General features: G+C 39.3%; 1 protein-coding gene and 2 long non-coding RNA genes across 14 annotated transcripts in view; 1 reads left to right on the top strand and 2 right to left on the bottom strand.

The window, feature by feature from the left end:
* Positions 1 to 23649, bottom strand: part of LOC116730601 (uncharacterized) — a 176709-nt gene that overhangs the window by 57893 nt on the left and 95167 nt on the right. The window lies entirely within an intron of this gene.
* Positions 1 to 23649, top strand: part of fgd4a (FYVE, RhoGEF and PH domain containing 4a) — a 60038-nt gene that overhangs the window by 21371 nt on the left and 15018 nt on the right. For 4 of the 12 annotated variants that reach the window (XM_032579707.1, XM_032579717.1, XM_032579742.1 and 1 more), the window contains exons 2-4: positions 9284 to 9367; positions 19245 to 19400; positions 21120 to 21303. In XM_032579707.1, coding sequence (XP_032435598.1) covers positions 9284 to 9367; positions 19245 to 19400; positions 21120 to 21303 — 424 coding nt within the window. Of the gene's footprint in view, positions 1 to 5020; positions 5192 to 9283; positions 9368 to 11715; positions 11896 to 12894; positions 13064 to 19244; positions 19401 to 21119; positions 21304 to 23649 lie in introns of those variants that run through there. The other 8 variants (XM_032579752.1, XM_032579798.1, XM_032579769.1 and 5 more) reach the window with 6 other exon arrangements.
* On the bottom strand, positions 11323 to 13446 carry LOC116730591 (uncharacterized). Its single transcript, XR_004341352.1, has 2 exons — positions 13377 to 13446; positions 11323 to 13157 (listed from the first exon to the last, which is right to left on the bottom strand). It is a non-coding gene; the product is annotated as an uncharacterized LOC116730591 (long non-coding RNA).

Raw genomic sequence — 23649 nt, 5'->3', positions numbered from 1 at the left:
CTTCTGCTCCGTTTCCCTCTGATTTATTTTTCCCCCACAGGCAGGGAAGAGATCACTACTTTCTTACACATCCCAGTTATTATCTTGTATGTTAATAATATGGAGTTGACATTCTATTAGGTTTTCTGCTAAGTGTTTCCTCAAAGCTCAAGAAAAGGTTGAGAAAAATACCAGCAAAGTTTCCGTTTAAGAAACTTCCTCCTTTTTCATACAGAGGTTTCATTGTTCTTAACAGGATAACACTGTGATAGGGCATTTCTTCTCACTTAAGTGATGGATTGTTGTAGAGTTGATTTTAAATAACAGCTCTAATCGTCAGGAACCACCTGTAAGAGAGTCAGGTAGATGGACAAACAGGTAGATTTATGGGGATCTCAGATCATAACAGTTTGTTCACAAAGTCTGAACTGTCACCCTTTAAAGAAACCTTTACTCGTCTCTGCAGAGATGACACAACCACTGCTCAGTTCGCAACAACTAAATAAACGTCTCTGCATCTGTTTCCAGGAAGCTGTGGAGACGTTTCAGATATCCATGTTATGGGATGATGTTGACTATGAAAGCTGCGTCTCTTCTCTTTATTGATTCTACCCGTCAGCAGCTTCATCGTCGGTTTTCATCCTCGTCACTTTGTCTGTTTCACATGTTTTCATTATTCCCCCTCTGACTGGTTTGCCCTTCAGGTTTTGGCGGCTGATCATGCTGTCATTTTGTCCTCTGTGGGCTGAGGTTTGTCGTTCCGAGTGTCTGACACATCAGGAATGCTGATGCTGCTTGACACTTTATTCCACTATCAGATTAGCTGCTGTGTCCATGACAACAGAAGATGAAAGTTGACTGCATGTGTACTTTCAGTTGTTCAAATTGTTTTCTGCAGGCCAAATTGGGGAAGAAAGAGGTCACATTTAGCTGTAGAGGAAGTTTGAGTTGTTCTGAATGTTAATCATTGGCTGCTGTCCTCTTTCTGCCTGACTGCTTGCTCCAGCCTTGGCATCAAGCCCGTCTGCAGGCTTACTTTCAGGATTGCGGGGTTGTCGCTGCATTGGCAGCTCGTGCTGAGAATATGGCTCCAGCTCTCAGTCAGAAGGCCTCATTCATGCTGAGCACAAAGATGCTGTTTGAGAACGAAGTTGCTGTGCAGTTTGACTGACATTATGTTCCTCATCCATTTACTTCAGATGTAATGCAGTGAGCCAGATCTTATGAATTTCTCCTGATCCTAATTTTCTCTCATCAACTCGAGACAAAAGAGACATTTGAAGAAATACGCAGAAAGTTCGGTTTAGTTTTAGTTTATTTTGAAGCTCTTTCTTTAAAATTTCTTCTAGTCTTCCAACAGTTGTTTGCCAGCTGGTAGAGCTAATGTTTGCTTTGTGCAGCACATAATTAAGTTTCTTTTGTTGAAATAAATGTCATTTGTGTCAGCAAAGAATATCTTTAAAATGATGTCATTGTGATTTGGAGAAATACAGTAATAACTTAGATAAAGTAGTGCAAACATTTCCAAAATTAGCTTGTAGCATCAGTGTTGGACAATGTCTTCCATGTGCATGACACTGTTGCAGAGCCAGAGAGCTCCTCCAGTGACAGACAGCTGCATCCCCGGTGCACAAAGAAGCTTTATGGCAGATCCTTCCTCCAGAACCTCCACTGCTCCAAAAGTCCCAGCTGTTATTTTCAGTTCTTCCATCTTGCGCAAATAACCTGCTGTCATTTCTTTATGCACAGCTTGCACATTTCTTAAATAATTCTACGTAGTTGCACTTTTACTTTAAACTGAGAATCTTTTTTAACAACAGTACAGTTTCATTTTGCTGTGAGTTTGCTCTTGTCGTACAGTCTCTTATTTTTATTTTCAGTTTTTCTATTTTTTACCTCCATTCACCGATTACCTAATTCATACTTGCATTACTTGCCTTTCTTTGCTGCTCCACTTGACTCCTGCAAACAAACCAAACACACATCCTGGCAGATCTGTGACTTTTTAAAATTATATTTAAATATTTGTTTATGACAGTCTTAAAAATGTTCAAATAAATCATGTGCTTTAATTTAACTGTACATTATTATCTGGAAACTTGATATGCTACTGGTTCTAATGTGACAGGACAGGTTATGACCCCAGATTAAACTGAAAATAGCATGAAGGAGCCGTAGATATTATTTGTTTTTGTAGAGAAAACTGGCTTTTGATCAGATTTAAGAAAAACTCCAGTGCAAAAAAACGTAGAAAACAGAAAAGAGCAAAATTAGCAGAAACCAGAACAAAGTGGACATTTTAATAGAACCTGTGGCTTTTATTTAAAATACTCTGCAGAAGTATTGGGTTAAAAAAACTGTTTCTAAAGTAAACAGCTAAAAGATGCTAGTAAGCAAAAAACACCTCATTAACATTCAAGTTCTACCATTTAGTTAGGAAAATGTAAAATCTGAAAGAAATAGCGGTGGGACTGTATTTTTCCTGCTAAACTATTGAATAAATAGCCATGAGAGCTAAACATTAAAGCTATTTCTGTTCTTTAACCTTCAGGTTGGAGCAAAGTGTTTTTCTATTCATTCGGCTTTCCAGAGTTTCTCTTACCATTCATGGATCTTCTTTAGAAATGTGGACGCTGACATTAGCGTTAGCTGCTACATGTTTAGCATTGAGATGCTATTTTAGGCTTGAACAGCTTCACTGATAGGCTAACTGCTTTAGCACAACTTTAACACAACAATAGTCTTTTCCAGCGTCCCATCAGACCAGTTTGAAGCAGAGATGAACCCCAGTGGGACCAGAGAGAAGCAGCTTCCACCATTGCTGTTAGCAGATGTAGCTGGTGCGTCATATTAACAGGCTTACTAGAAACGGCAAATACAAAGGTTCCCAATGGAACCTGTGTGCAAAAACATAATAATAATAATAAATTCATTAAATTGATGCAATTAATCGGAATTAACTTGTTAAATATCAGTATCATCTGTGTGTCTCTGTCACTCATCCAGAGCAGGTTCGCCTCCTAAAGTAAACGCCTGCTGTGAATGCATAGTGGCTCGTTTGTGAACGCACCGGTGCGTTGGGACTCAGTCAGACGTGATAATTAGGCAGACAGCATATTGACTGACACATATGGGAGCTCCTGTCCAGCAGCTGTGATGTTTTAAAAGGTGGAGGGACTGATCAGCGTGGTTGGAGGAGATGCGCTGGTAGAAAACCAGGCGAGGGAGAGAGGAGGACAGCAGCTGTGTGTCGATGCTTTTCTAGAGACACTCAGCATGTTCAAGATCACAGCACCTCTGTTTAAAGCAGTTACCCCACTGGCCTGCCCTTGTTAGACACAGGCCAGAGCACATGCTCAGATCATGCTAAGAGTTTATCTTCTCATGCTGAGCTGGGTGAAAGAAGCAGCTGGTAACCACTCAGGAAATGTATGGCATCTGCTCTAGAGCTACATATTTTATGAGATTTTTTGTAGGCAAAATGTTTTCTCGGCTACATTTGCAAAAGAATGTCCTGATTCTGCTGCTCCTGTTCAATCAGTGTCTAATACCGTCTGCACTCCAAACAAGCAGGTGATTCATGGCTGTGAAATTCCTTTAAGGTTCTGCTCAAGAAACAAAGGAAGGCAGAATTAGTGACGTCTAGAAACACAGAGCAGCCAGTCAGACGTCCTTCACAGTTTCTGTAGCCCAGAGAGTAAAAATCATAATCATACCCTTTAATCATTTAGGGGTGTTACATTTTAATGTATTCAGATATTTTAGTATGTGATATAGTGTAGAAATCCATTCAATATTTGGTTTTTTATTATTTTAAAATAAAACAGCAAAAAATGAATAACTTGTTTCTTTTTTGTTAGTTTAAAACGAAATTGGAAAAACAAAAATTGCAAAAAAACTCTCGAATATTTTTACATTTGCATTCGAACCGCACCAGAGTTCACTTCCGCCTGCAAACTGAGACCGAGGTTTGTAGGCAGACTTGAGTTCGCTTTGTTGAGTTTGATTATGCATCCAACATAGCTACATGTTAAATCAACGATTTAACACGTATCTAATTCCTTTTGGATTTAGATAGCTAAAGCAAAAATCAAACAGCAATCAATTCCAATCAAAATGAATTTGTTTCGAGCCATGCACCCGTCTATAATCAGAGTCTCATCTGGTTGTTCTGAACATTTAAGATCTCTAAAAGGTCGATTCATTTTCTGTCTATTACGTGTTGTGACAGAAAGCCATCAGTCGTTGGTGATGATCCTTTCTGGAAGGACAGGAATGAACAGAGACAGACGCATCTGGACGCTGAGACCAGCCAATGTTTTCAATGCCAACCATAAAAGCCTCAGTCGTGTGCTTACACACACACATTAGCATGATTAAAGGGGTGTGACTGAGCATGTTAATACTTCAACCCCCACTTATACATTATTTATATGATACCTTCAAAAGGCAGTTATCTCAAACCAGGGGAGCTATGCAAATGAACCAGAGGTAAATTAGCCTTTTTTCTTAGTGCTTATAGTTGACGGCATTGTTGTTTTGATTTTTGGTAAATATGTCTATTATTATATAGAAAGATAAGTGAATAAGTTAGTTTGTGTAACTGTAAAGTCTCCACATCTTCCACTGAGATTCAGCTGAAACTGGACCTTCATGACAGTTTATATGTAGGAGACAGAGTTGTGATGAACAGACAGAAATTACAGCTGTAATTTGAGTTATTAACTGCTATGGCTGGTTCATATTCATCACTCTCACTTCTCTGTTGTTGCACCTGCATCGTCTCCTCACCAGTAAAATTACAGTGTTTAAACCTCGTCTTCTCATTATCCTCCCACTTCAGGGGGACGATGCCCTTGAATCCTGGCAAATCCTCCACCTCCCCCAGAAAAAGAAAAAACATTATAAAGGCGTTGTCATCAGCAACATCTTCAAGGACAAAGCCTCCCTCCTCCCTCCCTGCCATTCACCTGGCGACTCTGGTTTCTAGGGAACCGGTTTGTGCAGTGACAGCGTTCAGATACGCTGACTGTCTGGATGACGAACACAGACTTGAGCCTGCCAGCCAACAGGGAACCTTGGGTTTGAGGAAAGAGCAGCGATTTCCTTGTAGTTCCTAATAATAGTGAGCCAAAAAGTGATTATGTGATGGAAGAAAGCTGTGGTGATGATAGGACGGGGAAACCCTGTGATCTGAAGCGAAGGCATGCAGGTACAGTAGATATACTTCCTTTGCTTTCTTTTTGTTGTTTTACTGCTGGATCAAACAAACAGAGTCAGAAAACTTCTTATTTTTGTGCCACAAGTAGGGTCGTGTGAGAAAATAATCTTGACAGAAATGCTCTGAACTAAAAATATCCCACAGTGGTGAGGCGGTATATGTGAGATCAGTCACCTGTAAAACATCCTAGACATGCAGCCTGTTTATCTTGCCATGTCTAATGCAAGATGACTGTCAGTTTGATGCATTTTTTTATTCCCCAAATGAAAATGCACTATTTAGTTATTTCTTGGTTGTTGTTTTTTTCATTCATCTGCTTCAACAAATTTCAGCACATCAATAGAGTTACAGTTCAGAGAATCTGAGATGTTGCTGATTGGAGGTCAGACGCACTTTTCCGTCTTCTAAATCTGATAAATGTCGCCAATAACCACAAAGAGAATGTGTGTTGCAATAAATAATTCCTTCACCCCACATTTTGATCATGAGATAACATAAACTAAATATGTTTCATGCAAACATCTCCTGAGGATCCAATAAGTCTCATACAAGTCACGACTTGTCGACTATCCTGTACAAACAATCTATACGGTAACCATGGAAGTCCGGCGACGATGTCATGTTGAGAGGAATTCAAGGAAACATTTGGAGTCGGGTTTCTAGACGCTGAGGTGTGTTTTAACTTTCGGTTTTTGTTCCCACTTGTCAGGAACAGACATTATAAAAGGTTTAAGAGGCTGGGTTCCTCTGTCACAAAGGTTCTTCTCTGAACACGTATGTTCACACATGTAACAACATGCTTTACATGGAGTAAGCAAATGAAAAAGAAGAGATTTTGTGAAGCGTCGTGTCTTTTTGTGTTGTGTATAGTGCAGGCATATTGGAATAAAGTGGGAAAACTTCCAGTTATCTGCTGCATCAGGACAGCAGATAAGTATAACATTAGTTATGCTCAGTGTTGGTCTCACTCCCACTGTTGTGCTTATAGCAGAGCTCATTTTTCCTTTAGCTTTTTTAACTTTGAAAATGTTTGGCGCAGTTAGCAACCCTTAAATTCATTTTTCTGGATAAATTCAAACATGATCATTTACTTGGCTGTTTGTGACTCATTTGAATAAATTTTGACATCTGTGTTCAAATTTTGGTTACCAACTATTAAGAGTCCTTCAAGTAGACAGACGTTTGTATGCATGCTCTTATTTTGAAATGGATGAAGGCAGAAGCAAATGATGTTTATTCTGTTCCCAGAATGCATTGCTGTAGTTCTACTTTAAAGAGTTTAAAATCTACTGATGTCCAACGTGTTTTCTGGTCATCCATCCATCCATCCATCCATCCATCCATCCCTCTTATCAAACTTCCATATTTGCAGTTTGCTTCTTGACATTTTAGCAGTAAAGTAAAAAATTGTTTCAGTTCCTCTATTGATAGTGTGAATAAATGTGTTTTCTTGTTACCGTACATCATAGAAATTTCTGCGAACCATGGAGTTATCTGGGGTTTTCCTTCTTTCTTGCGACTGAATAAGGTGACAAACTCAAATTGTTCCAGTTAGTAAATGTTGACTGACATCTCAAACCTTTTGTGCACGTGATGTCTGAAGTTTCTCCTTTTGTTTGAGTTTTCACTGTTTTACGTTGCTGATAGTTGAAATGCTGAGGTTATATTTTGAAAAATACAAAACAAAAAAGAGTAAGTTAATCGACAAAGAGAAGTTTTTGGGTCAGCCGAGATTCTCAGCATCGCTCATCATTAAGCAGCTCGTCAAACATAGTGTCACGGATATTTTTTATGTTATTAATTTATGCGTGCATGTTGGTCAGTGCAGCCGTAGAAAAGGAGAGCCCAGTTGTGGAAACAATGGATGTGAGGAATCACATCTGAGGAGAGGGAGTGGCAGGTTGAGTCTGGTTTGGACTGAACTTACTCTTATAAGCTGCTTCCATGTTTTAAAGTGTCCAAAAGGAATTTTTCTGGGTTTGAGTTGTGTATAAAAGGAGTTTGTATGTCTGCATGTGGGTGTGTCTGCGTGCAGGAACAGCAGGCCGGCCATGAGGACTCCAGATGGTGTGTGGAGAAAGCCCTCCTTTAATCCCTGAGCCAGAATATTACCTCCCCTACCCCCGCTTCACATGCACACACGCACACACCCACCCCCACACACACACACACACAAATATAACTGAATCAGTTTGCCCCCGCCCCCAGGTAGAGAGGCAACTTTCCCTTTATATGTCATCATTGATGCACTGAGCTTAGCTCTACTGCACCGTTACATCCGTACTGATCCGTCCTAAATACTTAGCTCAGGTCAAGAAAAGCATGACCCTCCCATGAATTAGGTACTGAATGTGTGCAGCAGAGATGGGTAAGCTGGTCAGAGTTGATGGGAAGACGGACGAAGCTAAATCCAGGACCATCCTGGAGGAAAACTTGTTGGTCTGCAGAAGATCTGAGACTGGTGAGGTTCACCTTACAGTGGAACAACGAGCTGAAACATCCAACCAGATATTCTGCTTCAGATCAAATCATGTTGCTGAAGTTTTTTTATGATCAAGTCTGAAATAAAAAGCAACAAATTGCATTTGTATTATTATTATTATTGCTAAATATTAGTTCTATTTTTATGTGAACTCACCGCTGACCTTACCAATGTTGCTCTGAGAGTTCAGTTTCTGTATCACTGATAACCAACGGTGGCTAGCTGAAAAGCTAGCTGCGCTAACCCTAAAGCACAACATCAGTTCCGCTAACAATAAAGCGCTATACCAACATCATATTTAGCAGAAGCTAATACTAAAGTGTTCGATTCAACCATATGTCGTGAAAAGTATCAACAAAAATATCTCAAATAAATAAATATATGTAAATTTTGCATGTATTAGGTCATGTAAGTGTTGTGTTGTATACTACGGTGTGTAGCTCATTAATTTGTTAGTTCTATAGTTGAACATTTGATCAATAAAGCTTCTTTTTAAAAGTTTGGAAAAGTGCTAAACAAAAAATTAGCTCTACTATTAGCACATCAGTTGACATGTGAACACCACTGCCAAATACACCAAATAGCTTTAATACTAACACAAAATGAAACAATTTACATGGATAAACATTTACTTTTATCCCAAATTAAAGACACTGAACTGATATTGTAATTATTTTTTGGGTAATTAATTCCTGGTATGTCCTGAAATAGCTTTTATATGTTGTTGTTGGTGTAAAAGGTGAAAGCTCAGAATAATGGTTGTGACTTTTATTGAAATAATGCTAAAATAAAGGTGGTGAGAAAAAATTTGAATATTTATAAGATTAGTGCTTTGGAATGTATCTGGAAATATTAATTTAGGGGAAGTTAAGTGTGTTAAACATTTCCAAGGCAGTTTTAGCGCTAAATTAAAATTGGCGCTTAAGCCCTATTAATGGATTAGCAGAAGTGTGCACACGATAGCCCACTGTTCCTCTAAATTAGATCAATAAAGTTTTGATCTGGACTGCGGTTTGAGTTATTTTTATGTTAAATGGTTTATGTGTGATTCTGTCTTGTTTGTCACACGTTTGGTTTCAGCTCCGGTGTTTCCCACTTCACTCTGTTGTATCTGAGCTCTAATCTGTATGAGAGGATCTGCTTTTTTAAAGGGCCGTGTGATTGGTGGAGTCTCATCACTGCTTTTACGACCACTGTTTTCTCTTTAATCCTTTATGTGCATATTAACCGACTGTGTGGAAAGGCTGCTGGGTCTCCCCACAGATCACATCCAGGCTAATTAGGGTTTATGTCTCCAAGGGGCGCCAGGCTCCTTTCCATTTACTAAACAAAGCAACGTCTGCTCCAGGTTTGAATGAATGCAGCTGGAAGGAAAGTCTGGAGGCTTTGGCATCAAATTTCTCTCTGTTATAATTTGTCAGTTTTATATTCTGATGTCCTTCCTCACTCTTCATCTCTATTCCCAGCCTCGGTGCTGGTCCTAAGTAAAACAGGATGTTTTTTGATTTTGCTTTAAGCTCCTTGTTTGCAGAACAAAAATTTTTGACTTTTCGCAAAGAAAAAAATGACTCTGTTCTGTTTGTTGCGTTTTTTTGTTGCAGAAAGGAAAGGCAAAACTCCATGCTACCAGACCAGAAGTCCTGATGATGAGGCCTGCATAGCGGTGAAAATCGACCAGTCCAGAGGTAGGAAGCATCACTTCTGTTTACCTCACCTGCTGTGCAGGCTTCCACCGTCAGATAGAAAACTGAGAGATTTATGGGAATTAGAAGAATTAGGGGTTAAAAACAGAGTTTCTACAATAAAGCTATATCTGATGATTCTATAACAGTGATTAGGCTTTATAGCTTCTATAAAATCACCACAGCCTCCACAGAAGGATGTGACTGGAGAAAACTTTAGAGGAATTTCCAGGCTTCTTGTTTAAGTTGCTTGTGTCCTCGCCTGTCCTGAAGGAGCTGCAGCAGCATCGCCTCGTTTGTTTTTACCTTAAAATCTGCTAACAATCAAGGTGGCTGTTTCTATTTCTGCCTCAGAGCATCAACTCTGTAAAACCTTCAGTGTGATTGAAGGCTGGACCCCCCGGCTCTGTAGACGGCTGAAAGCAGAAGTCCTTGTTAAAGTTTACTGAAAATACGAGCTGAAACTGAGAATATAACGGCACAAAAAGCAGTGAAAGATCCCTGAAAGAACCATTTCAGGTCTGACTTGCTAGCAGGCAATTGTTGTTTATTTGATACAGATGGAGAAAACTTCAGCAATGCAGATGCTACTTTTATGCAAATTTGACATCGATGAGAATTTCCTGCAGTTTCTATCTGTTCTGCAGTGTGGGAGGTTTGAAGCTTTCTTTTGTGTCATGCATCTCTTATGATATCACCACAGAGGAAGAGGGGGCGGCATGTTTGTATTAAAACCTGGAATATAAGAGAAAAACGCAGGATGAAAAGTGAAAGGATTGTTCGTCTCCCAGGCGTTCTGCCTCCATCTGCAAAAATAAAGCAGAAGCTGCAAGTTCCTGCTCTATTTTTATCACAAAGGTGTGTTTATGGGGGGCGTGTCTGTTTCACTCTGCTAAATCAGTTAACAGAGTCTTAAATTTGAGTTGGTGAAACCTGAAGAAACCCTGACTTTCCATTGAAAGGTTGTTTAAAAGGCTGCTGCTGCCTAGCTAGCTGTCAGGTGACACGTTGGGTGATGTTTCTGTGTCTGAGCCAACGTGTTGGGCATGTTGCTGCAGGCAGAACACACACAGGCTGCAGCTCCTCTGCTAACGTTTGCTCAGCTCTAAACTTTGAAGCTGCCCTGAACTCGTCCTGTGCATCAGGTTGCCATATCATTTACTCGTCTGCATCAGTTTCTCACCTTAGCCATCACAGGAAGCCCTGAAAGCCAGAGAGGTGTCTCACGCTCCCAGCAGACCACAGCCCCGCCGCAGCTGGCGGATCCTCAAACTCTGGGCCGCGTTCTGTTTCTGAGCGACCGGGTCGCAGCGATCCACCGCGCTCTGCCTGAGCGCTCATTCACACAAACGCTGAGCCAGAGCACGCAGACGCAACAGTTCAGGTTTAGATTTAATCATCTGTAGTGTCTGGTGATTTAAAATTTACTCTAAAATACGAGGGATATTTATTAATTTAACTGTAAAAATAACAATAATTCAGGTTCAGTTGGATCCAAATTCAGGTAAAAATCTAATCATTGATCAAAGGAAGACCAGTAAGTTGTTTTCTGCTCATGTAAAAAAACAACTCACTGCTCATGTAAGCCTGCTTACATGAGCAAGCATGAGGCGACAGTGGACATGACGATGGCTGACCTGAACCTTTTAACTATTATTATGATCTGGTGCTTCATGTGTGCTTAAAATGAACAACAATTATTAAAATAAAAGTCTAGATTTTATGTTTAATTAAAACCCAGTGGAGTCCAAAATGGCGTAGAATGTTACTTTTGCTGTTTTTAACTTTTTTCTATTGTTTACATCAATAAATGTTGATAGATTTGAATATAAGAATTCAATTTAATTATTGTGGACCGCTATCATGCATTAAGTCACGCTAATGAAAAAATATGTAAATGTTCTCAAACTGTAATAAATGTCAGATGTGATTTTACTAGTTTTCCTCCATTAAGTGCAACCCATGTTGTTTTCAGAACAGCACGGCTGCAGGGATGTGCAGAGTTGACTTTTGCTACCTCTGTGTTGTTGCTTCACACAGTTGTGAGGATGATGATGTGTTTTTAGTAAATAATGCTCAATCATTGTGTTATTTTAAGCCGTAGGTTTGAAATGCAGCTGCTTGTCCTCACCACCCGTCTGTTTGTGACCGTTGTGCTTTGGTTTCAGACGGAAAATTAATGATTGGAATCCATTCTGGTCCGACTGGTTCCCTGAGAGAGCGAGATGTCATTCCTTCCTCATTGAACAGTCAGGTGTCAAAACTATTCATGTGAATGTTCAGCAGCATAAACACACACCTCTGACGTTCATTCAGCTGATTTTCACATCAAGCCTTTCTGTCCCGTCGTTTCTATTGACGTGAAATCTTCCGGCTTGGGCGTCGCTGTTGGGTTTGCTTCTTCTTTTTATTCGTAAAACGCTCAGAGGCAACGCACTGCCATGTCTGCTGGCAATTTATCTAAATAAATGTGTAACTAGACTGGAACCAGGAGCAGCTGCAGAACATGGACAGGTCAGAGCTGGTTAAAGGTACATGCTGGCCCTGGTTTTTACCATCATAATGTTAGATTTTCACAGAATAATGATTCAGCATTTAAAAAATTAACAGAAACCGTTTTAGTTGTTTGCTGTGATGTACTCTGGTCAGGTTTACACTGCAAAAACATAAAATCTTACTGTAAATATCTTATTACACTTAAAATAAGACAAAACTAAATTACAAGTAACTTTTTAAGAAGATGTAGGAGCTTGTTTTAGATCAATAATTTCTTAATAATGATTATTAAGTACTAGAGCAAACTTCCAGAAAACTGAAAAAGAGCTGAAACTCTGAGTTTCTATGAATCAAAACTAAAACCCACCTGGTTAAAGCTGCTTTAGAACCATAATAAATGGAATATTGACCAACATATTTGATGTATTTTGATGATTTTCATGTTGACACTCGATAAATTGTAATGTTTGCCACCGGTTTCTCTAAATAATGAGTCTATGTTATTTTTATGGGTTTTAATTTTTGTATTTTTATGAAGTAAAGCACTTCCAGCTGCCTTGTTGCTGAAATGTGCTATTAAAATAAATTTAATTGATAGATAGTTTCACTAGCAGAATGCTTTGATAATGTCTTGTTATAAGTGAAAAAGTATTTCTGAAAAGTTATCTGTAAGTTAGTTTTGTCTTGTTTTAAGTGTAATAAGATATTTGGACTATAACTGGATAAAATCTACCTGGTCAGACTTTGAGTTTTTGCAGTGTTCTGTCCTGTTTGCCTGGCATTGATCCATCTAATTGGGCCTCAAGTTAAAGATTTTTTGCTCATTTCATCAAAATGACACAAAGTCCAACTTTTAACATCCTGTTGGGTCTAAAGTCTGTCTGCAGGTGGAACAGCTGTTATCCCATCAGTCGGATCATTTTGTGTCTTGAGCTCCTGATTTGTGTTGGTCGTTGTGAAAGTTTCCTAAGTGGGGTGTGGGGGTGCGTGGGGGTGTGTGTGTGTGTATGTGTGTTTGTGTTTGTGTGTGTGTGTGAGGGAGGAGTTTAGTGCGTTTCTCTCAGCCTCCCTGCTGGGCTGAGTCACTCAGCCTGGGAAGATTGCATGGAGCCTAAACTTAGCTTCCTCGTGGGAGCAATCGGCAGCGTCCCCTTACTGAAGAATGGCTTTGCATCTGTTTGTCCTGCCGGTCTGAAACCCGCGGTGAGTGGATTTACTGGGATTCTCTCTGTTGAACGTTTCTTTCTCCTCCGTTTGTGTTTGAGCTGGGCTCTGCAGCAGACTACCTGCTCAGTATCTGGAAAGAAAACAGAAATCTCACGCAGTTTGCTGCTCATATGTTATCTGATGATTTATGAGACGCTGATACTGTCTCACCCTTTTGGATAGTATACAGTCTAAATGTAAACAGTTGTTGGCAGCATGTAAATTGCCCAAATTAACTCTATTATCATGATTAAAGTTGCTGTGACTGAGTAAAAGTCACCTGTTTGTCAAGAAGAAGGAGAATCTGTACCTGAGATTCCTGTGGGGCCACAACGCCTTAGTTTCAGGTTCTGACACTCCTGGGCTCGGCGCTGGGCTGCTGGCGGGTGGGACCCGCCACACGGCTCACACAGGTGTGTCTTTTGTTTTTTCACTCGCTTCTCTCGCTCACGTAACTTTCAGCACATATTTTACCAGAAGGAAATGATTGGCCTTCTGGTGGGGAGGAGAGAAGTATCTGAAAAATGTTCTGGCTGAGAGGGAGTCTCAGATAAACTTGTCCACCTGCATAGTTCAGGGAAACATCAGTTTTCTGTTGATCTCTAACTGTTCTCTGCTTTTTAAATTTTCTTTACCCTAAATGGAGACATTTTGAAGTTTTTAACTGGACATTTTTGCCGTGGCAAATGCGAGCCAAATCCCACTTTTTCCCGGCAGTCTGAACAGCCCGATTCTGATCTTTTCACCCTGAATAAAATCTGATCTGTTCCACTTTCACATGTGGAAATAAATCGTGTTTGATAGTTTTCAAAATGTCTGCAGTCTGAACGGTCATGTCACATTTTATCCGACTTTTACGTCGTTGATGTGAGATATTCGTTGTAATTCTGCACCAGAAGAAGTCAGACATGCTAAATATGAACATAAACAATGGCTGAAAATTATAATTATGAAATTATGAAAGCAGTTTGTGTCTGTGCAGCACATCCAATCACGTAACGGCCTAGTCAAAGTCTAGATATAAATCTAATTTAAAAGTTGTCACAGGCCTTGAAAACTGACATTTTGGTAGAAATGTTAGATTTCACAGCTGGTAGAGATGAACCCTAAAAGGTTTTCTGCAATTTGAATTCATGGAGGCTGGATACAAATGCATGCCACACTTTTCAGATCTTTATTCTTAAAAACATTTAGGATTTCATTTAACTTCTTCTTAAAGTTGCAACATGACAAAACATTAAAATCTTTAAGAGTCCAGCAGGTGTTCACATTAAAGAAGAAGAATTTTAAAATGTCACATGAATAAATTTATCTTTATGAACTCACTTTAGACATAATCATTTCAGGTCAGAAAAAGAAAACAAAATGTTTTACTGAACTGAAATTATTTCAAGATGATGTCTGAACCACGGAAGGTTCCTCTGTAACTTCCTCAGATGCAAGAAAACAAAAGAGGATGTGATCTTTAGCTGCAGATGCATAGATTAAGGTATAAGGAACAAAACCGTTTCAGGCTCTTAAAAATAAAATGATAGCAGCGACATGGACTCTGTGTGCAAAGAGGAACCGATCTGACCATCCTCAGGGTCCAGCCAGCGTCACTACAGACCTTTAAAGCCGTTAAAGATCAAAATGTATAGATTTTTATTAACAGAAACGTCATTTTTCCCTAAAGTTGGTTAGAAAACTGAAACTGTAACTTCTGTGACATCGGTTGGATCATTAGCTCTCAGGTTCTGCAGGCTCAGCAGGTTATTTCAGGCTCTAGTTTGGATAATTCTCTATTTTTAGGGACATTGTTTATTTTTTGTTGCAGAAATAGATGTTTGTGCTGGGCTGATGCATTCCTCTTTACTGGTTTTACTGGCAGTGTGAGAACTGCTGCAGATATTCAGTCGCCTTCTAACCGTCGCTGTATTTATAGGCCCGTGTTTCTAAGCGTGGTGGCGGTTGCTATAATAGCTGTGAAAACAAAAGTTTACTTTGAGATCTACACATTTCATGCATCTGCTGCAACAATTTTAATCGTCAGTGTTTCCTAAAGCCGTTCGCTGAAATCACAGATCTGCTGCAGAGCTTTAACATCAGCAGACGCCTGCAGGCTCTGAGAGGCGGCGGGATGCGGTGATCACATCCACCAACCAGCCATGAAAAACAGAGATTTTTAAAATACGCTTCTAAAGCCTTTATTTGATCTGCTCAATAATAGACTAAAGGAAAGGAAATTACAATTTTATTGAAATCAACAAAACAAATCAGTAAATCATTGTAGAAACAAAACTTAATAAAAACGATTTCTGCAAGATTTGCTTTGGAGATTAAAGATACTCCAAAAGTAAAATGAATGCAAATAAATTATTAATAAATGTGGTAGCTAATATTCTTTTTCAAGAAAAGTTTGTTCCAGATTTGTAGTTCATAGAAGCTGAACGCTGCTTCTCCATGTTTGGTTCTGGTTCTGGATGCAGAGCAGAACCAGAACCAGAAGACCTGAGAGGTCTGGAAGGTTGATGCAACAGCAGCTGGTCTTTAATGTATTGTGGTTCTGAGCCGTTCACTGATCCTTTACAGAAGGCCGACTTTGTAACTGTCTTTATGTGACTCTGAAGGTTCGGATCTGCACCAGGTTCCAGCTGCTCTCTAGTTTCTGTCTGTAACAACTGAAGCTGCTGCTGCTGACTCTGATCGTTCCTCTTTAGGTCTACAGATGAAAACTGATCGTTTCTCTGGGATCTGCTGTTTTCCTCCTCTGGTTGTCAGAGAATCAAAGCGTTTCTGCGGCATGGCGGCCTGTAATTCTCTGAACGCAGCGGTCTGTCACTCTTCCCAGACGGTTTTAATAAGAAGATGCTGGAATAAGTGTGAGACCAGGAGCTGCAGCAGCTTTCACCAAACTCCAGTTAGGAGAGACAATTATTGTAATGTTGATAGATTAAAATAATCAGACATTTTGACACTTTCACTTCTTTGCCTTGGTCTTATCTGCAGCAGCGATCAGAGCAGCTGCAGTTATTTCAGTCCAAACTAAAGCTGACTTCCTGGAGCTCCGGTTTGTCTCAGGATGAACACATTTCCTGCAGTTCTCCAGGATGAAAATGATCGGTTCACAGGAGGAATTTGAGCTCTGTTCCTATAATGACACACAACTTGTTGACTGTTTTCTTGTGATGGCTTCATGTGGCTACGAGGGGAAGCCAACCAGCTTATCAAGAGAAATTTGTCGAGGCCGTGTTGGTAATTAATCGGTTATTTTAGGAAGGTGGTCGTGCCGAACGCAGCGTGGGATCGTTTCCAGGCAGACAGCTCCTCCAGCTACTGCCTTTAATTTAGGGCAGACTGTTTGAAATTAAAACTGTGACTATGTGATTCTGTGGTTGTTTCTCCCTCTTTATGCTTCAGGGCTGGCCAGATAAAGATCATGTTAAGAAAAATAAATATGGTACTGTAAGCACCATTTTGGCCCAAACTAGCAATTTTTAGCACACAAACTTCATCCTGAGAGGCGCTCCACACGTAGAGCGAACACAAGAAACTCTTCGTGTAGTCTGTGTTTAGACGGTGAGTGTTTCACTAAATAAAGCACAAAGAATGGAAGAAAATGCATATCGGTTTCACAAACCTCTTTGAGTAGTTATGCACAAGACAAAGTCGTAGATTTATAATGCAGAAATCATCAGAAGCACTTTAGTTTTGCAGATTTTGTGAATATGCTTTATTCAATTCAGTTTATTTCTGTAGCACCAATTCCACCGATGCACAGTGGAGTGGCTGTAGACGAAGGACGGATGAATGTTTTTATTCATTTCCTTCTAAAATGTTTTAAATAGTCAAGTACAAATACAATTGTTACCCCATAAATTAAAAGTGATGGAGGTATTTTTGTAATTTGTGTTTTAAATTTGTGAATGAATCAGTGTGTATTGCATTTAATTAGTAATCAATGACTAAATTTGAAATTACTGCTCTAAGAGTCTCAACCTGCAGTGATTTTATTCCATCTTTTTAGCTGAGTTATGTAGATAAACACACATCTGTCATGGTCGAATCAAATGTTTGCTTCTTTTACCCATTTTGAAGAGTGACAAAGAGAAATGAACGTCTGTGTCACGTTATATTTATGTCCTGTGGAAACAGGAGGTCACAGCTTATTGATTAAAGGTTCCTCAGCATTCTGCTCAGTTTTAAGACTCAGAATGAAAAGAGCCAGTAGGAGGGCAGAAGATTTTCTAAGGATAAAAAAAATCACATGTTCTTAAATATTCACTGAGATTTGGCGCTGTATCAAGAGATTCATTTGTTTTCAGGCTTTTTACTCATCAATAAAAGCTCATCAGATGCTCACAGTCTGCGTCCAGCCTGAACGAAGTGGCCCTTTAAATGGAAACTAATGAACAAACTTAATAGTTTGGAACTATTTAGAGCTTGTGGAAATGTGACTCCTTATTAGGACATTTTCTTTGCCAGTCTGCTTGACAAAGACACATGTAGTGTGTGTGTGTGTGTGTGTGGGTGGGTGTGTGGGTGTGTGGGGGGGGGGGGGGGGGGGGGGGGGGGGGGTGCGTGTGTGTGTGTGTGTGTTGGAGTCAGAGTGAGGTTGGTTTAGTCTCCAGTAAACACTGCCCGTCTGTGTCTGTTGCTCCATCTAAACAGTCCTGCTGGCCCGTCTGGGACCAGCTGGTTGGGAAAAGTCTCATCAGATGGATTATTGGTGAGATAATCGGGCCAATATTTGGTCTGTTGGTCTTGATCTGGTTCATGTCTGTGGCTGTAGCGGAGCAGTAAATGTTTGTCATTTTCAAACTTTCAGTTGTTACACCTGCTGTGTTCGGTAAAAAAGATCCGGTTTGTTCAAGGCCCTCCTGCAGCTGAGGAGGCCGTGAGAATCAATGCCTCCCAAGACGACCAGAGTCAGAAAAATGACCCAAAACCCTGGAGAAGAATCCGTCAAACAGCTCCAGGCAGAAATGCATCATCTCCACAGTCAGACGGGAAAAATCCAGAATACCTCTGAGAAATCTTAACAGAAAGTTTAGCTTTAGCTCCTCTACAAATTAAGAGTAGTTTTAATAAACAAAGAGGAGAGCTGAATGCTGCCCAGGGTGCAGCTGTGATGTTGCTCATTAATATTTACAACATTTAAAGAAAAGTTTAATAAATAATGAAGACCAAATGCAGACAAAGAGAACAAGTATCACAACATACAGCTGCACCAAACATTAATCATCCAACTCTGTAAATGAGGCTTTTAGGTGAAATTAGGTGAAAACATTCAGGAATGTAAAGATTTGAAAGGATTTCCTCTACAGTGATGCATTATGGAATAAATGTTCTCTGCATGGAGAATGTGAGGAGATTCTCCAAATAGTTCATTGTTGTGTATTTCCATGCAGCAGTGGGATCACTTCTGCTAATGCGCTAATAGCAGAGATCAGTTTTAGTTTAGCTCGTTAATGTTTCTGCTAAGTTTAGAAACATATTTATCAAACTTGGCTTCCCCTGAATCTGCCAGTGCGCTAATAGCAGAGCTCATTTTTTTGTTTAAGGCACTTGGATTCCCCTAATTTTGCTCATTTACTTGGCTGTTTTGTAGACTTTCAGTTGAATAAAGTTTGATATCTGTGTTGAAGTTTCAGTTAACAACTTTAATTCTTCAAGTAGTTAGACGTTTATCCTCTTATTTTGACGTTTGTTCTGTTTCATTGTCTTTATTTGAAGAAACTTTATTGAGCAAGTGTTCAACAAACAAATGAAAATACAAAAAACAAAAAACATTAACAACCAGGGCTGTAGCAAAAACACTACAGCTCTAAACAAAATATTAGCTCTGCTATTAGCACATTAGCGGATTAGCTAAAGTTTGCTGCTAACAGTCAAGATTTCTTAACAAATCAGAACGATTAGAGAGGCTTTTAAGATGTGGGAAGATTTAATAAAAAGATTAATAATGGTTCTGGACCTTTGGACCTGTTCAGGAGATTAAAGTACCTCAGCAGATATTCTTCAGCCTCAGCATCATCTGAGTAGCTCAAGCTGCTATAACATAAATCACAGAGTCTTCTCGCATGTGCTGCTGTGGTGATCTGGAGCAGCGCCACTGCCCACCTTCAACATGATGAGCGTGTGTTTTGGTGTGACCGTCTGTGGAAGTCCTGATGGATGTGCATTCTTTGTCCCTCAGCTCTAGGCTGCAGCTCGCCGAGGAAAGCCAGCGGCGGCTCGCCCATCCTGCAGGAGTGTCTGAATCGGGCGATTGGGGGGGCAGCTGACAGGAGGAGGGGAGGGGTCAATGGAAGAGTACCTGGAAGCAGGACTCTGCTACGGTCTAAACCACAAGGTACCTGTCGGCATGCCGTCCGTAAATCATGCTGAATGATTTAGGATTCCCAGTCCAGAGTGTGTTTGTGTAATAAGTCCTTCAATCAGTGACCCGTGAGACCGGTGAACCTCTTCTGTTTGACTTCAGTTAATCATTCTACAAAGATAACAATGAAGAACTTCTTTCTTCTCGTTGCTGTAAACCTAATTATAAACTTGTGAACAGAGCTAATAGTTTCTGTCTCGTAACTGACTTCTACAGATCCTCGAATAAATGTTAATATCACAGGAAAGTAGCCTGAGTAAATAAAAAATCAGTTTTCAAGTAATTTAATCTTTTAAGGGAAAAACTTTAAACCAACCCGACCTTGTTTTTTGGTTCATTTAATTGTGGTCTTTGTTTCTCATAAACAATGGTTTGTTTGTGAGCTCTTTAGAAACCGGCACACAGATTTTTTTATCCTTCTTTTTTAATGCATCCTTTGCAGACATTCTGCAAAAATATGGATCTACTGGCCAAGGGATGGATTAAACCTACCGTCATCAATTAGTATCATCAGTTTAAACTTGGTTGTAGAACAAAAACTAATTTACATTAACAAAATAATGTTTCTTTTACTGGGGCACCAAAACAGATTCCAGCCCAGGGCCCAGATTCTTGTAAATCCAGCCCTGGATCTTGGAGTGGTTCTGGTTGGCCGGCCTCCTCAGGGAGAGGCCGGCCAACTTCTTAACTCTTTTTAACACATGTTGGTTTGATAAATTTGTTTTCCATTAATAAAAAAAACCATCATTAGAAAACTGCTCTCATTTTTACTTCAGTTTTCTTAAAGTAAAATATTAGACAAACATCTTCTGTTGCTGTTTTTAAGTGTCTCTTAAAAACTCACTTGATTTCAGTGGCTGTTCATACAATGTGTGTTTGTTTGTTGTTTCTTTTTTTACAATTTCTGTAGTGTTTTTAGTACACCTTATTTTGCTGCTAATATTTTTATTTTACAGTTATTTTCTTGGTATCTAGAATAGAAATAAAAAAGAGGAAATTCAGGTGTAGCAACACATATGCAGATATAAAGGTTCACACAAAAAGCACAGAAAGTGTTAAAAACAATATATAAAGAAATAAGATTAACAAAATTAATAATAATAATAGTAGTAATAATAATGCTATAATAATAGACAGAAAGTACAGATACAGATAGTAACAGAAAGTACTGTGCAGTTTTTAGAAATTGGCATATGGGGCTCATGATACAAGGGATGGGCAACTGAGTCGGATCACGTTTTAAAAATTGCATATAATGTTCATGTATATTAAGCATCGAAAAAACACTATTTACAATACAGATCTGCTCTGACAGTGGAAATGTTATTTAAAAGTGAGTAAAAACAGCAGGTGATTCTGCAAACACCAGCATGGATGTAAACAATTATCTGTCCTTATTATGCAGCATTTGGGGTAAACATATTGTTTTCTAAATGTGCTTTGTAAATAAAATTAATTGGATTGGATGTTTGTCTCATTAAAATTAATTTGATTTGATTTGAAGTATTTAAAATGTGGCCCAAAAAAAAGACAAAGAAAAGAATCTGAGAGGTAAGGCCCGTCGTCTCATAGGGTAGATTTTGCTGCCCTCTTCAGCTTCAGAGTGGAACTGCAGCTTCATATTTCCTCCAGTGGAAATCATGAATGCATCCTTCAGGACTCAGGCATGTTTTGTTGTTGTTGTTTCTTTAGTGCCGCCAAAGCCGGAGCACCTGCTGAGTCCAGTGTCTCCTCTGCAGCCGCCGCCGGGCAGCGTCCAGAAATCCCCGCTGAGATTCATCATGGAGGACGGAGGAGGAAAGCCGACCACCACGCCGCGCGACAGGGTCAAACCGTCCAAAGTGTCGGACCTGATCAGCCGTTTTGAGGAGAACCGGTACTGACTCGCTGCTCTCTCTGGGCTTCAACAGGAAGTGCCCTAACATGGGGGGAGGAACCAAAACGCCTCTTAATAATGATTTAAATATAGATTAAATAACAAATACAGGTTTATCAGTTTTCCAGTTCGTTCTATGGAATAATTTCACTGGTTTTCCACAAGTTTATGACACTAAAAGGACCAGAAATATTAATTTTGATCTATTTTTCTTACTTGCTTTTCCTTTTTTTTTTTACATCATTATCCACAAACATCCAACAGAAGAAAATATATCCATCCTCAAAACGATTTGAGGTTTTTTTTATTTAAAACCTAAAAATAGGAGAAAATGTTTGATATTTAATAAAGCACCCTTTGTAAATGTCTAATACATACTTATAGATATGTTATTAATTAAATTGTAAACACTTTATAATCATTAATAATGCATTAATTAAGAGCCAAATAAAATGTTCTTGTCAAATAACGAGGCAAACAGTTGCTGCATTCAACATTTCAGACTAAGTTATTACTTTGTCAGCACAGTGAGATTTTGTAAACAAAGGACTTTATCATAAAATATTGTCCATCATAAACATCCACAGCTATCTTAGGGAGACTTTTTGTTCTACGTAAAATTGATATTTATTTATGAGAATCAGCATTGTGCCATCACATCAGCCAGATGAATGAATGTAACTTTTTCTCTGCGCTGACATTGACTGTGACCTCAGTGACATATAAACAATGAAATAAACGATTAAATTATGAACATTTCATCTGCTGTGACCTGAACGCACCGTCTCAAATTCCTACTGGAAATCTCTCAAAGTTTTGCTGTTGATCTGGAGGATGAATCTGCGCTCTGTAAACTGTAAACTGGAATTAAAAACGCCTCTTCAGCCAAACTTTGGCAATCGGGGAACATTTGATCAGGAGTGAAGACTGTCTGAACGAAAGGTTTCCTGATCCAGTTGCACCAGACAAATTAAAACCTGTTTTAACTGGGTAGATCTGTTACTTACTCTCACACATATTCATAATAACAAAACTTTGAAAAACAAACCAGCAATAAAGCAGGAAAATCTTTTATCTGTCACAGTTTCTTCAGCTCAATCTGCTCAAAATAAACAGAAAAACTTTGAACAAAGCAGATGTGAATCTTCTAATTGGAATCAGCGAACTTCGCACGTTCTATTTAGTTTTCCTTCTTCATTACCTCAAATTTCAGCCTCACTTTACATCTCATTGTGCTAACAGATTAATCTGTGATGTTTAATTACAGTTTTGTAATTAATGCTTTATAAAATGTTTACAGAATAAAAAATAAAACACAGCTATGAACTGTTTACTAGCCAGTCATAAGGTATTGTAAAGTGGTTCCAAAGGTCTTGTTAGTTTTCATAAATCAGGGAACATTTGTGGCTCTAAAGGAGTTTATGTGGTTAAAATGAGGATAAAAACATCTCTGTGGATAATAAATGCCTCAGATTCCTGATCTAACTGCAGAAATGCTGCTCAGTTCTTCTTGTTTAACTCCATTTTTGCCCCTCTGGTGCTTTTGTAATAAAAACCCTCAGTGTTGCTGTCGTAATCATAGTGACAGAAGAGTTGTTCTTTCCCAACGCCTGAGTTTATTTCAAGCAAAGGAAAAGCAGACGAAGTCAGATGAAAGTCCTGAGCTTGTCTGGATGAGTGTAGCTCAGACGGCAGCAGATTAGTCTGTGTGACAGGCGAAGCGTTAGCGAGGGGATGAGAGGAGATTTGTTCAGGCGAGGGGAAACTCTGGTCACCATTCAGCCGGCGGAGAGCAGGACTCACTGCTGCCGGATTAAACCCAGGAGACAAAGGTAGGAGCTGCTGTAGCTGCTAAACGGCCGTTTGGTTCCGACTTCAGTTTTTGCTACGTCCAGCGTTTGGTAAATTACGGTTAAATTCTAGCTGCAGACTTGCCTGAAAGACAAAAATTATGTCTTTGAACCTAAGGAAAACTGGATTTCATAAAACCAATCTAGACTTTTTCTTTGCACAATTTATCATGATATAAACCTTTCCGATCGGTCAATATCGGTAATTTTTGATTAGTTTTTGTTTTAAATATCTGAATGCTGCCAAACTGGTGGCGTTTTTCTGTTTTATCCACAGTTTTTGCTCCAAGCTGTTTTTAAGTTTTTTATTTTTAACCAGTAATGAGGTAAAACCTGAAATTGCTGCTGCAAAAGTTGCTCAACAGGTTGTTGCTAGGCAACCAAAGAGTGAGTGTTAGTAGCTAGAAGCAGCTAGCTACTAACACTGCTCCATCACTGCTGTTAGCTTGTGCGTCAGATTTTCGGGCGTACCAGAAACACAAAAACAAACTACGGC

This window comes from Xiphophorus hellerii, chromosome 2, assembly GCF_003331165.1.
Source record: "Xiphophorus hellerii strain 12219 chromosome 2, Xiphophorus_hellerii-4.1, whole genome shotgun sequence".
In the NCBI taxonomy this organism is placed as follows: Eukaryota; Metazoa; Chordata; class Actinopteri; order Cyprinodontiformes; family Poeciliidae; genus Xiphophorus; species Xiphophorus hellerii.
The sequence above is the reverse complement of the archived record's forward strand: the minus strand, read 5'-3'. Positions and strand labels throughout refer to the sequence as shown.